The sequence below is a fragment of the Scophthalmus maximus genome, chromosome 13 (assembly GCF_022379125.1).
Source record: "Scophthalmus maximus strain ysfricsl-2021 chromosome 13, ASM2237912v1, whole genome shotgun sequence".
Classification (NCBI taxonomy): domain Eukaryota; kingdom Metazoa; phylum Chordata; class Actinopteri; order Pleuronectiformes; family Scophthalmidae; genus Scophthalmus; species Scophthalmus maximus.
In genome coordinates, this window is record NC_061527.1 from 3,937,012 (window position 1) to 3,951,299 (window position 14,288).

General features: G+C 41.5%; 1 protein-coding gene across 4 annotated transcripts; it reads left to right on the forward strand.

The window, feature by feature from the left end:
* The first annotated feature begins 965 nt into the window (after positions 1-965).
* Positions 966-12,873, forward strand: ttc14 (tetratricopeptide repeat domain 14). 4 transcript variants are annotated; one of them, XM_035646590.2, is made up of 13 exons: positions 966-1,616; positions 3,442-3,575; positions 4,190-4,389; positions 5,466-5,550; positions 5,794-5,923; positions 6,934-7,089; positions 8,101-8,172; positions 8,326-8,445; positions 8,607-8,729; positions 9,386-9,503; positions 11,266-11,372; positions 11,588-11,784; positions 11,880-12,128. In XM_035646590.2, the coding sequence occupies exons 1-13, from the start codon at positions 1,483-1,485 to the stop codon at positions 11,984-11,986; spliced, it is 1,683 nt and encodes a 560-aa protein (XP_035502483.2). In that variant the 5' UTR covers positions 966-1,482; the 3' UTR covers positions 11,987-12,128. The 4 variants fall into 4 exon arrangements, with proteins under 4 accessions (XP_035502483.2, XP_035502485.2, XP_035502484.2 ...); XM_035646592.2 differs by lacking the exons at positions 11,588-11,784; positions 11,880-12,128 and adding an exon at positions 10,437-10,511; XM_035646588.2 differs by having other exon boundaries at positions 969-1,616; positions 11,588-12,873.
* The last annotated feature ends 1,415 nt before the right edge of the window (positions 12,874-14,288 follow it).

Genomic DNA, 14,288 nt, shown 5'->3' on the forward strand with positions numbered 1-14,288 from the left:
TCTTCCCGTGAGGAAGCATTCCTTATACAATGTGACTTGGGCGAGTGTCACACTTTCTTTTTGGATTTGGTGCCCAATTGATTCTGCACATATGTAGAACAACTGTCAGAAGTGAGTTGCATTCTTCTTGAGAATTGAGCACTGAGTAGACGCTTCACTTTAGGATATCTGGGTCTCTTGACACATCTTCCAGCAGATCATAAAATTGCCTTGTAATGTCGAACTCATTCAGACACTGCATTTCTTTTCTGTAATTTGGCTTTAAACATCCTGTTTAAGGTCCAGGAACAGTCGACCAGTAGACATCAGACTAATCCCTTTGTGGGAAAAGGTAATATTGTATCTTGTAGCTTATCCCTCTTAATTTGAATTCTTTTAAATTAAATTACTGCTTTGATTTATCATGGATTTGAGCAAATTGATAATGGGAAAGAAATAGAAAACACCCCTCCAATTGAGGGGATGATAGCTAACAGTATGACTGCGAAACACAACACTATATGAAAGAACAGATGTTTCATGTCTTTACTGGTTGTTCCAAAGTCCAGGCTCAAATCTAAGGTTGACCAAGCTTTCTCCATCAGGGCCCCTCGACTTTGGAACAGCCTGCCTGAGGAGACAAGTCCAGCAGAGTCTGTGCCTTCTTTTAAGTCACTTTTAAAAACCCATTTCTATAGACTTGCTTTTAAGTCGTCTTTTTATATTGTCTATTTATATCTTTTTTTATACAGATGTGACCTGAAAACTGTATTATTGTTGGAATGCTGATTTTAATTGTCTGTGATTTATGTTTTTGTGAATGCCCTTAATGAAGCTACTTCTAAAAGTTGCTATATTAATAAAATTATTATTATAACTATTATTATTATAATTGTGTATATACCGTATTTTTCTTTTCTTCTTTTAAATATGCTCACGATGGTTCCTAGATGTAGCTTGTTTCTCCGGACAGCTGCAGTGTAACACACAAACTGCGCATGCTCAATCAGCTAATTCTGGTTAGCCACACTGCCGTTGCTAAACTTTGTGGGTAAAAAAAAAACAACGAGAGTAGTGATTTATCGCAGAGGAACGTGAAGGGGTTGCGCATGTTAAAGTTTCGGAATATTGTTAGTTTTTGCGACGTTTTCAAACTAAGGAAAAAAAGAAGGAAAGTCCACTTCCGGAGTGTTAGCATGACACCCGTTGGCCAGTGTTTATTTTCGCTAGCCTGCTAGCTAGACGACACCGAGCTCGGGTTGTCTCTGCGACGAAACGGAACACTTCTCAGGCTTTCCACGCGACTCTTCTGTGCCTGGCGATTTGAAGAGAACAACAACAACAGCAACAACAACAACAACAACATGTCTCTTCGCCGTGAGATCAATTCCACATCCGCTAAACGTTGCTAACGGCTAAATAGCATCGTTGACTTGTCCAGAAAACAACAACAACAACAAGGCGGAGAAGCAGCAGCAGCAGCAGCAGCAGCAGCAGCACAGGATGGACAGAGACTTGTTGAAGCAGTGTCTCGCGTGTCACGGCGACTCCTTGTTCAACAAGCTGAGGTGTGAGCAGACGGAAAACCCCGACTTCCAGACGTTGGTGCCCGAGTTGTGCAAAGTGACGAGTGAAAGGTAAGTGAGAGCTTCACGACCCTTGGAGCTCCACGTGTACGTGTGTACGTGTGTGTGTGTGTGTGGAAGATACGTTGTTACTCTTACTACGTTGTCTCGTGTGTGTGTTTAGTTTCACGTTCAGTTTGTGGAGATGCTTTTCTCATTTGGATGTGAGATTGTCGATTATTTTCTCCATGAATCGATTAGTCGTTTGGTCCATAAAATGCCATAAAATTGTGAAAAATGAAGATGATGTTTTGATTTGTTCCACACACCAAATGTATGTAGTGAACTGTCACAGAGCAGAAAACACTCACGTTGCAGAAGAAGAAATCAGAGAATTTTGACGTTTTTTTTTCTCCATAAAAACTGCTTGCACCGATTAATCGATTATGAAAATAGTTGGCGATCAATTCAGTAATGGATGAACTGTTGCAGCTCTACTGTGCACAAGTGTTAAGTTTAAAAACGTTGTCCGGTAACGTGCATATGATCCATCACTTGTCTAATCTAGTCAAGTCAAGTCAACTTCATTGTCAATTCCTGCAATATTGTTCAGTAATATAGTAATATATACAATGAATAAATTCTAAATAGTGCAAAAGTAAGAGTAAGGCAAAACCACACAGGATAGAAAGGAGAAGAAATCGAAAATGTGCAATGGAAAGGAAATACTGTAATTTATAGGGAACTAAATAAATAGAATACATTGAGTAGACGAATACAAGCAGGCTGTTTACTTTATACAGCCTGTATACATGCATATACTGCACATAACCTCCTACTACATGAATGCACAAACTTTTTTCATCACCGTTTAATATTTATTTGACCCATATGCATACCAGCGTCACTTATTTCCTTGTTTACAACATCAGAAACTGGTTTTACACTGTGTCCTGTTTTTGTAAGCACTTAGAGACTCGCTACAATCTGAAGTCCGATTTTTTTCATGAACAAAGATACTTGCTACCTTTATGATATATTTCTATGATACTTTCATGCAGACAGTCTTATCTTGACTCTTGTTATTGTCCAAAATTTTATGTCAACATCTTTTGTAGATCAAAAATCAAAAAAGAAACAGCCTACGGATGTTGACTCATATAAATATAGCGCTTCAATTGTCATTCTTTGACTGGTGGTTACCATTGAGTTTGGCTCCATGTGGTTTTAAAAGCATCTTAAATTGAACCCAGTTAACCCTGCAGAAACCCTGTTTTCAATATCAATCAATCTTTCAGTCATTTTCCAGATTCAACGGTTAAATAGTTGATCTGTAAAATGCCAGACAATTGTGAAAACGTCTGTCACAGTTTCCCCTTAGTCCAACACGACGACTTCAGAGTGTGAGATTTATCCCACTTGCAGTTCAAAGACCAAACATGATTAAATTTGCAGAAAATGATCGACATTTGAGAAGCTATAGAAGCCAATAATTACGCCACAGAAAAAGTCACTTTTTTGGTTGGAAAAGGACGTAAGTTTCCTCTTTAGTCTAATATTTAGACCAATTTCATCAATTGTTGACAGAGTAATGTTCAGGTGTTTGCGCTGGTGCCCCTCTCTGACTGTTTGTTGCAAACTTTAATGAAAATAAAGTAAAGTCTAAAATAAAGATGTTGTAATTTCATATTGTAGATTTGCCGCCTGATGAAGGACGTCAACGAAAACTTTATACCTCCAAAAAGTAATTTCTGCCAGTGCAGTAATTCAACTGTTTCTGTTATATGGTTAAATGTAGCTGATGCACTCGTCTACCAGGAGTGAATCATTCAGACAACTGTTAGTTCGGCCAAAGATGAATGTAACAGCCACTCATTGAATGTGCTTTTCTGTGCAGCACGGGTCTGGAGCACGGCGGCCCCCTGGTGGAACAGTTCATCGCGAGGAAGGCGGACATCCTGTTCTGTCCAACATGGAAGACCACCACTCCTCAGGAGGAGGAGCACGAGGAAGAGGACGAGGAGGCTGCAGGTCGGTGCTGGTTTGACCACATTTTCCCACAATCGTTTTTAGAATACCATGGTTGTTTGAAGATGCTAATGTGCAACCACATTAATGTTCCATGTATATATGTATATAGAGTTAATTTTTTCTCCTTTAACTTCCTGCTCTCTTTGTTCGCCTTTACTCTCTTTTACCATATTTTTTGGCTCATTGAAACTAACAATTATATTCATTTTGAATAATCTTTTAATTGTTTTTCTGTATTATGATAATAACTGTCATAAGTTTCTGTAGCTGAAGGTAATGTCTTCAAATCTCTTGAAGAAAAACCAGAGGAATGCCGTACAGAAAAAAGGGCCAAATCATCATATTTGCAAAACTTGAATGAGCAAGTTTTCAAAAAATGATAATATATAATAATTGTAAATTTACTTTTGCTTGACCCTTAATTAATTAACTTACTTGTTGTCATTCTAGTTCCCCTTTTCATATTTTCTGTTTCTGCGTCGGACAAAAGAATAACCGCATGAATAACCGTTGGCTTTTACTTTGTCACCAGGCTACTTTGCCGATCAAATCGCAGTTTTATGATTTCTCGCATGTTTGATTTGATTTTTTTCTGCCCATGTTTTCCACCGCAGAGCCCTATGCCCTCATGCCGCCACTGGAGCTCTTCATGGAGGTGTCGTATGACGAGAGGAGGTCGATGCTTTATAGGGACTTGGAGAGAGGCGACATGGTGGTGGGGAGGATCAACAACATAAGAGAATACGGCTTCTTTCTCACTCTGCTGTGCATGGCAGGAGGACTGAGGAGAGACATAGAAGACCTGGAGTTATCGGTAGGTCGGCAAGCTACACTGTCAAATCTCGGGTCGTAGATCTAGAGGGCGTCAGCTGAGTCGGCGGTCCCCCCATGTGGCCCTGGACACATTTGTGTTCACGCTGCTGAAAGGACGTGGCCACATGCGTCCCGGACCACCCACGAATGGGGCTTGAGTGATTGGATCTCAAAGTTGCCGCGACGCGACTTGGGTGCGTTCACAGTCACACCTTTACCTGGTGCCCGGATCACCCGGGATGGGCTTGAATACCTGGACTGAACAGGGCCAGAATGGCATCTTTTTATCAACCACAAAGAGTTGAACTCTTAAAAGTCAAAGCTATTGTTGTGGAATTTTGTCTATCCTCCCTGACAAAACTCTTGGTTCTTAGGCACCAAGCAAGGCCATCATATCTATGGCAAGCCGAAAAAATCAGTGAGCAGCTAAAGTCCCTCTTGAGGTGTCATAATCCCGGGGAGATGACGACATTACTCAAGCAAAATACACTACAGAGACCGGGGATGGGCAGACTGTCTTGGGACGCCGAAGAGTGTGAACATGTTGATCTGTGTACTGAACCGGAAGTCTCCTCAATATTGAGCTCTTATAACAAATACTTCTGCTTACGACATCCACGGTTTCCGTCTTCCTGAATCAGCATCCACTCCATCAATTGTTCCATTTCAGCTATCTTGGTTGACATGGCTGCTATGTGTGGATTGCAGCTGTCACATAACTACAATTACAGTCCTGTCCAATCACACCCCTGGTAAAATGACACATAGCTGAAGGCATTTCTGAATTAGGCGAAGCCCTTCATCCATCATTCCGTCAAATTAATACACAAGACTTAAAAAAAAAAAAAAAAGCCCATCCATTTGTCTTTCTACCTCAGGAAACACGGGGCAGTTTCCTCTCGCTCTCTTTCACACTTTGGTTATCTCAGGTATTTGGTGCCGGGAGCATATGTTATGTTATCTATTAGTCCAACACCCGACACCCACCTCCTCCCCCCCCCAGCCCTTTCTAGATTCTGTACAATTATTATTTTATGAAGAATTTTTAATTTAACGTGTTTTCCTTTCTACTTTCAGGCTCTATGTCACATCAGAGAAATTCCCTCCACTGGCAACCACGATGACCCTCTGTCCTACTACCAGGTTGGGGACTTCATCAGAGGTTAGTGTCTTTTTTTTGGCTTTGTCTTAAAGAGGCAACAGACAATTTCCGGACCCCCTAGTGGTTACAGGTGGTATTATTGTTCGGTCACTGTCGTATTACTCGCTTGGAATCAAGCCATAAGTCGAAGCTCCTTAGATTTCACCTGTACAACAACATAACTTTGATCTCTTCTCTGAGTTTCTTGGCTGACCAGATGAGGTAAGTGAAATTTCCTTAACTCTGTGCTTCCTCGTTATCCAGCCGGAGTGAAAGACATTGACCGCTACCAGGAGAAAATCACCGTTTCCCTCCAGCCAGCGTCTCTTTCTCCCAGCCTGGGCCACATCAAACTGGGAGTCGTTACCAAGGAGGAGCTGCCCGTACACTACAGGTTTTGCTGAATTCACACTTCACGATTTAAGCCCAAATTTTTTTTCCGCCCGCTGGCAAATCCTGGAGCTTGCAGCAAATCGATATCTAGCAGGCTACATTTTTCAGTTTTGCGTTTTCACTGCAACACATAATAAGTGATAACTACGAGCTGGCTTTAATGCCGAACCACATATTCGGACGTCAGGTTATTTCTAGGGATGCGCCGAATGTTCGGCCACAACAATTGTTCGTCAGAAACGATAAAAAAAAAATTCACAGCGACATTCACCGCAAACCATCGGGCATTCATACTCAAGAACCTTGAACTACTCTTCTAACCAAAGAGGCTGAAACACAACAACAGTGCGAAAACAACTAAAAGTGAAGTGAATTATAATATTCCTTAAACAGTACTCTGAGAATTACTGAAGGGAAAAACAATTTCACTGATCTCCCAATTAAAACAGTAATATTGGATTTATATCAAGATGGAAGGATTTGAGTCACAATTTACTTAAAGAGTCATCAAAGTTTTTAATCTGTTTAAAATATAATTTCCATGATTAGTTTATTGATCATAGCAACCATGTAACCCTATCTTCTTGTCGTTCACTCAAGTCTGGCTGTTTTTTCTTTTTTATTTCAAATAGATCTGTCTTAGTCTCCATTATAAACTTAGATTTTTGCGAAGAGAAGATAAACTTGTTGTGGTGTGAATCGCTGTAACCTTTGTGTAATAATCCCCTTTAGTTTGACTGCGCAGATCCACAGTTAAGTTCTCTCTCTCTCTCGCTCTCTCTCTGAAACCTCTTTTTAACATTTTAAAGATGGTGTTTTTTTCGACTGTGGGGAAATGTTTATGGAGACTGTTTTTATTTTTGGTGCCTGCTACAGAAAACAAGATGCTAAAAAGTGGCAGTTGCTGAATTTTGTGGTTGGTCAGGCCAAACTGTCGATTTATAAAAGCAGGAAAGACAAAAGAGAGACAAGATCTCTCTCTCTCTCTCTCTCTCTCTCTCTCTCTCTCAGGCGTAGCGTTCGTGCGGCCAGCGACTGCAGCGAGACGTATGAGTGTATTCTGATGAGTTGCCACGGCTACCACAACCCCTCTGTGGTGGACTACCTGCTGGAGAAGGTGCGAATCAGTGACACCCACCCGCCGTCAATGATGAGAGGACTGCAGAGGTAAACACGTCGACAGGCCTACCTGTCATTTTTATGCCCTTTTATTATTTTATGCCCGACGATTGATTGATTGATTTATTGACGAGTGTCTCTGGTTACCTTTTGGTTTCTATGTGTCACTAAAGGACAAAGAAAGGAATGTGTTTGTTTGCCAGTCGGAACGCTCCGCTCATCTAGTGTTACCTCTCAGACTAAAACGCCAAAGGTGAAAGCAACAGTCACAATTTGCTTCAGGTCAAATAAAGAGAATCACACAGATAATTCCTTGGTTCATATCTGGATCATTGTTACGTAAAAATGTTATCAGTTTTCCAGTAACAATCACAGAAATTCACTTTTTCGTGAAACCTAAAAGCTGTCTTTTATTGCTTTTTATTTATCTCAGTCTTTTTGTTATGATACACACACATTGTAGTTTATTACATCCGTCCAGAAAGTTATATATTTTCGCCCCTCGTTAGTTTGTTTATTGGTTGTTAGATTTGTTTTTTTGTCATCAAATTACGCTAAAACTACTGAACGGATTTCCATGAAACTGGCTGGGAGGATGGGACATGGGCTAAGAAAGAACCTTGGCAATCATGGGGTGGATTTGGAAAAAGGGACAGATCGAGGAATCATTTTTTCCAACTTTCTTTACTTTATCATTGCGAAAAATTGGGCAATTTTTTAACATTTTCACCAATTTCTCAGGGAATAATTCCTTGGATCTTGATGAAATAAATCTGGTATATTTAGAGGACTGATATCGGTGAGGCCTGATCAAATATAAGGCGACTGTGGGGCCTTGGTGGAGGTAAACACTAGTTCCTAGTATATTGTAATATCATGGATTAGCTGAGGCAGCTATCTACTCAGGGACACGCAAAGGATTTTGATTTCTTTACTTCTTGCAGTGTCCTGGGTACGCGACAACAAATGAAACCGTCTAAGGTCAAACATCCCAAACTTTGCTTATCCGCAGACTTTCCTTTCCACCCAAATTCTTCCCTGTGCCTCTTCTCTCCACAGTAAACTTTTCCAGCCGGAGGATTTTGCCTCTGCGATCAGGAAGAAACAGTCTGCATCCTGGGCCTTGAAGTGGTAATGCTCTTCTTCTTTTTTTTAATAACTGGAGTTTATAGATGCAAGTTGGTGGCGGATGAACTTTGTAAACCTTGCATGTTGCCTTTCTCCCTCTGGCTACTTCCGTCTTGACACGATTGTGAAGGTGTTTTTTTTTTCTTTTCTTTTCAGTGTGCGTGCAGGTGTGGACCACTTCAAACATGGTCGTCATGTGGAAGCCATGAATGAATACAACAAGGCCTTGGACATCGACACAAATAATGTAGAAGCACTGGTGGCACGTGGAGCTCTGTGAGATGATTATTATTTTATATTACGTCATATTGTTTCACAGGCCATCTACTTTATGTGATTTTTATTCTGGTGAAAAATCTAAAGAAAAGATTCAGTTTCGATTCTCTAGTATGATTGAAATTTCTTTTCTCCTACTATGTTTTCCCTTCATTGCTCAGGTACGCTAACAAAGGCGGCATCGTGAAGGCGATAACTGACTTTGAACAGGCTCTGGAAAGCTGTCCAGATCACCGCAACGCCAAGAAATACCTCTGCCAGACACTGGTGGAGAGGGGAAAACAGTAAGCACTTTGTTTTGATGTACAGTGTTCACACCGCCAGCAGGTCAGAGGGGTGAGGTTAGAGTTTGATCGTGCTACAGAGAAGACGGGAAGATAAAAATCAAGCAGTATTGCTGCATCGGTGTGGGTAGCAGTTTGGTTTTTGTGCGGGTTGATTTGGTAAATAAAACGCGTCCATACTTTCACCCAGGTCCCTTAAGAAATAAAAAAACAAAAACAATTCTCTCTCATTTGTTTGTCTTGTTACACGCGTGTCTATAAACAGACATGCATACCAAAGTAATCCTTATTAATTATGTTGCACACCCTACGTTTGACTAAGCAGCTGCACACACACTAGAAACATAAACCAGTAGAGCTGCTGTGGGAACGTCTGAATACATTACAAAATTCTTTATACATTTTTTTAACGTGAGCATCATATCCTCTTCCTGTTAGTCCTTCCCCTTTAAGTGTCTTGCACCAGTGTACAATTAAATTTATATTTAGGCTGCAGCACATCCAAAAAGGGATTTGGAGCATCAACTCATCTGCAGGACAATATAAAGAGGGGAGTGGTTACAGGAATTTTTCTTTTGAATTATTTGTCACAATAACATTAGGTCCGAGGTTTATTATGTGTGTTTGTGTGTGTGTGTGTGTGTGTGTGTGTGTAGGCTTGAAGAACAGGAGAAACTAGTAACAGCGGAGGGATTGTACAGGAGAGCTTTGTCCCTCGATGACTCGAACCCCGAGGCACAAGAAGCCCTGCACAAGATCACAGACACTATACAGGTGAGCGGGCCACAGAGCGCGCGCACGCGCACACACACACACACACACACACACACACACACACACACACACACACACACACACACACACACACACACACACACACACACACACACACACACACACACACACACACTGGAAGGGTTTGGGAAAATTGGCAGCTCTTCATTTTTTTTATACTTCAAGGCATAACAATTAAACCACATGCTTACAACAATGGGCATATCTGAGCTTGATTCTCAACTGCAATGTCACGTAAGACTTCAGAAAAACGAAATAAAGCGGATGAAGCAACAAACAAAAAAAATAACATTCGTCAGTGTTTTTGTCGCCTGATACTTTGACTCTTTTGGACATTTCACAGTTTAGTGCGTATGTGGTGAACCCCAGCACGATAGGGTCAAATACCGATAGAGTCAAAAGGTGGTATCACAGTTAAGCCGTTCCAGTTTTCCTAGTTTACAAGACAATTTTAGTTATGGGACTTAAAGGGATAGTTCTGTGATTTTAAAGTTGGGTTGTATGAGTTACTTATGCATAGTTAGAATGTTCCCTTATGGAGACGGTGATCAGCGATGTCATTAACGGAGTTTGGAGGAGATATGCAAGTGGCAAGTAGTCCGCAAAAATACGCAAAATAGGATGTATTTTTTTCACTGCTTCAATTTGCCGCCAAACAGACGTTTAAGTTACGCTACTTCTACTAAATGACATCGCTGATCACCATCTCCATAAGGTAACATATAAACTATGCATAAGTCACTCATACAACCCCACTTCAAAATCACTGAACTATCCCTTTAAATCTTCAACAAAATTAGTTTTCCTGTTCCTGGAGTTATTTCTCCACCATTTATTCCACTTATGAGCAGCTTATTGCTTTTTCCTACATCAACGGCACATGTAAAAAAGTCTGCATACTGGCTGTTTTAGAACTATGGATTTGGGACGTGTACATCAACGGCAGTATGTCCACGCTCACACATACGTGAGAAGAGATTTGATTAGGTAAATGAGCCTCAACACCAGATCACAATGAAGTGCTGTCCATGGCGGTGACTCACGTCTGACTGCATTTTCATGGCGATAAACACTTGTTCTCACTCTGTTAACGACTTGCTACGGACGCTGTGGTTTGTAATACTGATCAAGTGTTTTGGTGTGTGTGTGTGTGTCTGCAAACCCGGGACTCTGCCCCTTTGAACCTCCGACTGCCACGGCCTCGTCACCTGTTTTGCGCGGGGGGTTCGACAAAAAACAAACCAACAAAACAAAAACTGCCCAATGTCAACGGCTTCTCCTCTGGACGCTGGACTGCGGCGCCTCTGTCTCTCCGGTCCAACACGGTAACGTTGAAAAACCCCATCTCCGTCTCAAATGGGGAACAATTGCTGTTTTGTTTTCTCTGCACATCTCCGCCTGCACCTCTGTCCATCCATCTGCTCGTCTGCCGACTGCCTTGCTACCTCGGATCACACCCACTTTGTGTCTCTGGTAAATATTTGACTATCCGTTTATATTGCTCCTCCATCATCCTGTCACCCGTGCTTTCATGATTACGACATTCTTCTGTCCCTCTTAAACTTTTGATTTTTCCCACTTTCTTACTGCGACATGAACGACTGAATAAATAAATAAATAAATGCCGTTTCTGGGGGGACCCCGGTTGCATGTTTCGGTTGGTGCTTGTGTTGTTGCTTGTGGCTTTTTTTTTTGCGTGTTATCGCCACGCCTTGCCTTGCTTTGCTCGGCGACCATGAAGAAATCGATCCGCCTGCGAGAGGAGGCGCTGGCTAAGGAGCAGGCGAAACCCACGAGCAGCAAGACCAGCGCTGACAAATTGCGTAAGATCTTAAAAGAGGAGAAGAGGTGAGTTGGCTCCGATCTTCTGAAGGTTATGTTTAAAATCATGTTTGAAATGTGTTTTGAAATGTGACTTCAAACGTGTTTCAGTTATTTTTCACGAATTGGCCACAAGATTAAAACCGGTTACCAGACTTAAATGTTGTGAAAGGCAAATATTTCCTTAGAGAAATTCATCCGTTTGATCAGAAGATTATCAGTCGATGTCTCTTTTTCCTCAGAATGAAGAAAAAACGGAAAAGGTCAGCGTCTTCCTCGTCGTCGTTATCCTCCACCTCTTCCAGGAACTCGTCTGCGTCTTCGTCCACCTCGTCCTCTCGACGGAGGTCCAAAAAGAAGAAGAAGAAGCAGCGCAGGAGGTCCGAGCGCGGAAGTAAACGCCATCGCAGGGTTTCCTCAAGCAGGAGGAGCGAGGAGGGTAAGAGCGAGAAAGATGGGAGGAAGGGGCAGGATGAGGACGAGGTGGAGTGGTATCCCGCACCTCCCAACACCTCTGCCACCTTTCTCAACCAGAGGGGAGGCCCGGGGTTTGGAGAGCAGGAGGAGGAGGAGGAGGTAGAGGAGAAGATTGCCGAAGAAAGGATCTGTCAGCTTTATTCTTTGTCGGGTGCCTCGGATAACGAAGGGTCTGACCCGCGTAGAGAAGGGAAGAGAAGGGACAGCAAGGAGAGCAGGACGAGGGGAAGCAAAGACAGTCTGAGCAGAAGCCCGGAAAGGGAGGATAGGAGGAGCAGGAGCAGAGAAGGGGGCGACAAAAACGGGGAAAGGGGGAGGGAAGATAACAGGAGAAACAGTGACGCCAAGAGGGGAAGTAGCTTAGACGAGAACAGGAAGCGGAAAGTGTCCTGCTCGTCGGCCGACTCTGAGCATTCACGAAAGATGAGTTGCCCCGGTTCTGCTTCCAAACACCTGGAGAACAGGTCAAAGAGGAACTCGGTCGACGGTGGTAGGTATGAGCACAGAGGGAGGGAGGACATTGTTGAGGTAGTAGACGTGAAAAGAGAGAACCAGGGGAGCGTGGAGGAGGACTGCGGCAGGGCAGACGCAGGTCTCGGTAGAAGGTCGGAAAGTGCAGGAAACCACAAAGAACCGACCGGCGCGACCTCGGCGCCGGGGTCGAAGAAACACCTTCCCGCCAACCTGCTCAATATTTTCACTCAGATTGCCCAGTTTGAGAAGGGGAAAGGAGTCGGGCCCAGAAAGTAACTCCGAAAACAAAAGGCCGGAATTTGCCAAATGCAAGTGTTTTGGAAAAGAGACTTTGAAATTGATGTTTGTACCATTAATTCACTCTGTGACCTGTGCAGCAATATAACCACAATGGAGAAACAGCCAAGTGCGTCGCTGATTGAATGTCTTAAGTTACTTTGACTCATTTTATTTTGGAAATGTCAAATTCTTTGTGGCGGATTCAAGGCCTGTTGTCTGCTGTAATATTTGCTGGATAATCACTGGTCAAAAAAATCTGAATAGAATGAATCTATGAATAAAATTATGAAAAAACCCATCCCAAAATTGTGATAATGTGATATTAATATTGTGAACGGTGACAATTCTACAGAATTATGTCTTATTTAAAAATAACAATACAATTACAATATGGGAGTTTATATATATATATATATTACATATTTAGTCAATATCATCACATTAGCTGTGGTCATTTCCAACTTGAAAGTTATTACATTATTTGGCATTTAGGTGTCGCGTCAGTTGCTACAGGCTTTAAAATCGTTTTTTTATTGTTCATCTCAAGTTGAGACTTTTGTCTTTTAAAGGTTATATATATGATATTTACTGCCACTAGATGGCGCTTTTTCTGTGCAGCAATATGTCGCCGATACAGTCCGAGGACGCGAAGCCCAGCGAAAGTGGCCCCGGAACACACTGTACTTTTTTCCAGCTTCATGCAAACACAGATGTTCCAGTTGTTTTTCCAACACATTTATCTCTCGTCTTAAAATGAGCGCAATCAATAAAGCCTTTCAAATTTCAAAACTACAAGTCGTGTTGTTTTTGAGTCCTTGTTTTGTTTTAAGGCGATTATATCTTATACATGCAGTTGTTGGAGAGTTTTCTAACTTTTGTTTTGTGAAAAGATGCACCCAGTTAAAAAAATTGAGAAGGCTATAGTATATTGTACATACTCGAACAGAAGTCTACTGTAAATCTAGTTTCCCCTCAACCCAATAATAGCCCATTATTATTTTAACAATTATTTTAACAGGAATGCAGCATCTTTTACTACATTTTCGCAATATTTACGCTACATGAACAATAATTACTCGTAATCAAAAAACTCATAGATGAACATTTACTCAGAGCAAAGCTCTTACTCAAAGGCTACGTTATTAAGAACTGACACAAATAAAATAAATTAAACTAGAAATTATGTTCGGAGTAATATTAATGAAATAATCCTTTTTCATTTTAAGTGTTTACTATTTTGTTCTTTCAATGACTGATACTCGAAGGAAGATTTTTCACTGCCCAGTTGTAAAAAAAATTCTAATCTCAAACACCCATTTTTGGAGAAACTATGGTTTTCCTGACACTGTTACACTAGTTTGTAATTATTGGTGTCTTTTCAGCCGCACATAAAAGTACAAGAGGCTCCTTCAAAACACTTCTTAGTGATGAAACAACTACTCCAATCAAGTTCTGCAAATTTGAGCAAAGGTTCAAAGTCTATTTTGAGGCAAATCTGGGAAATATTCTCAGTTATGTTCACAATCCAAAGCAGACGATAAGAGACCACTCCACTCCTCCTCTTCCTCCTCTTCGACGACATCGTCCTCCAAGGTCAAATTCATGGCGTATAATTACAGTTGTTTAAGAGTTTACATTTGCAAAAAGTCGGCATATGTTCGAACTTGGCCCGTAATACTGTAAATACAACAGTGCAGTAAAACTTTTGGACCT

What these genes read in the sequence shown, in the direction of transcription:
- ttc14 (XM_035646588.2), top strand. Translation starts at nt 1,483, where the DNA reads ATGGACAGAGACTTGTTGAAGCAGTGTCTCGCGTGTCACGGCGACTCC. An exon ending in AGAGGACGAGGAGGCTGCAG is followed by an intron (nt 3,576 to 4,189) that starts GTCGGTGCTGGT and finishes TTTCCACCGCAG; the next exon opens with AGCCCTATGCCCTCATGCCG. An exon ending in GGTTGGGGACTTCATCAGAG is followed by an intron (nt 5,551 to 5,793) that starts GTTAGTGTCTTT and finishes CTCGTTATCCAG; the next exon opens with CCGGAGTGAAAGACATTGAC.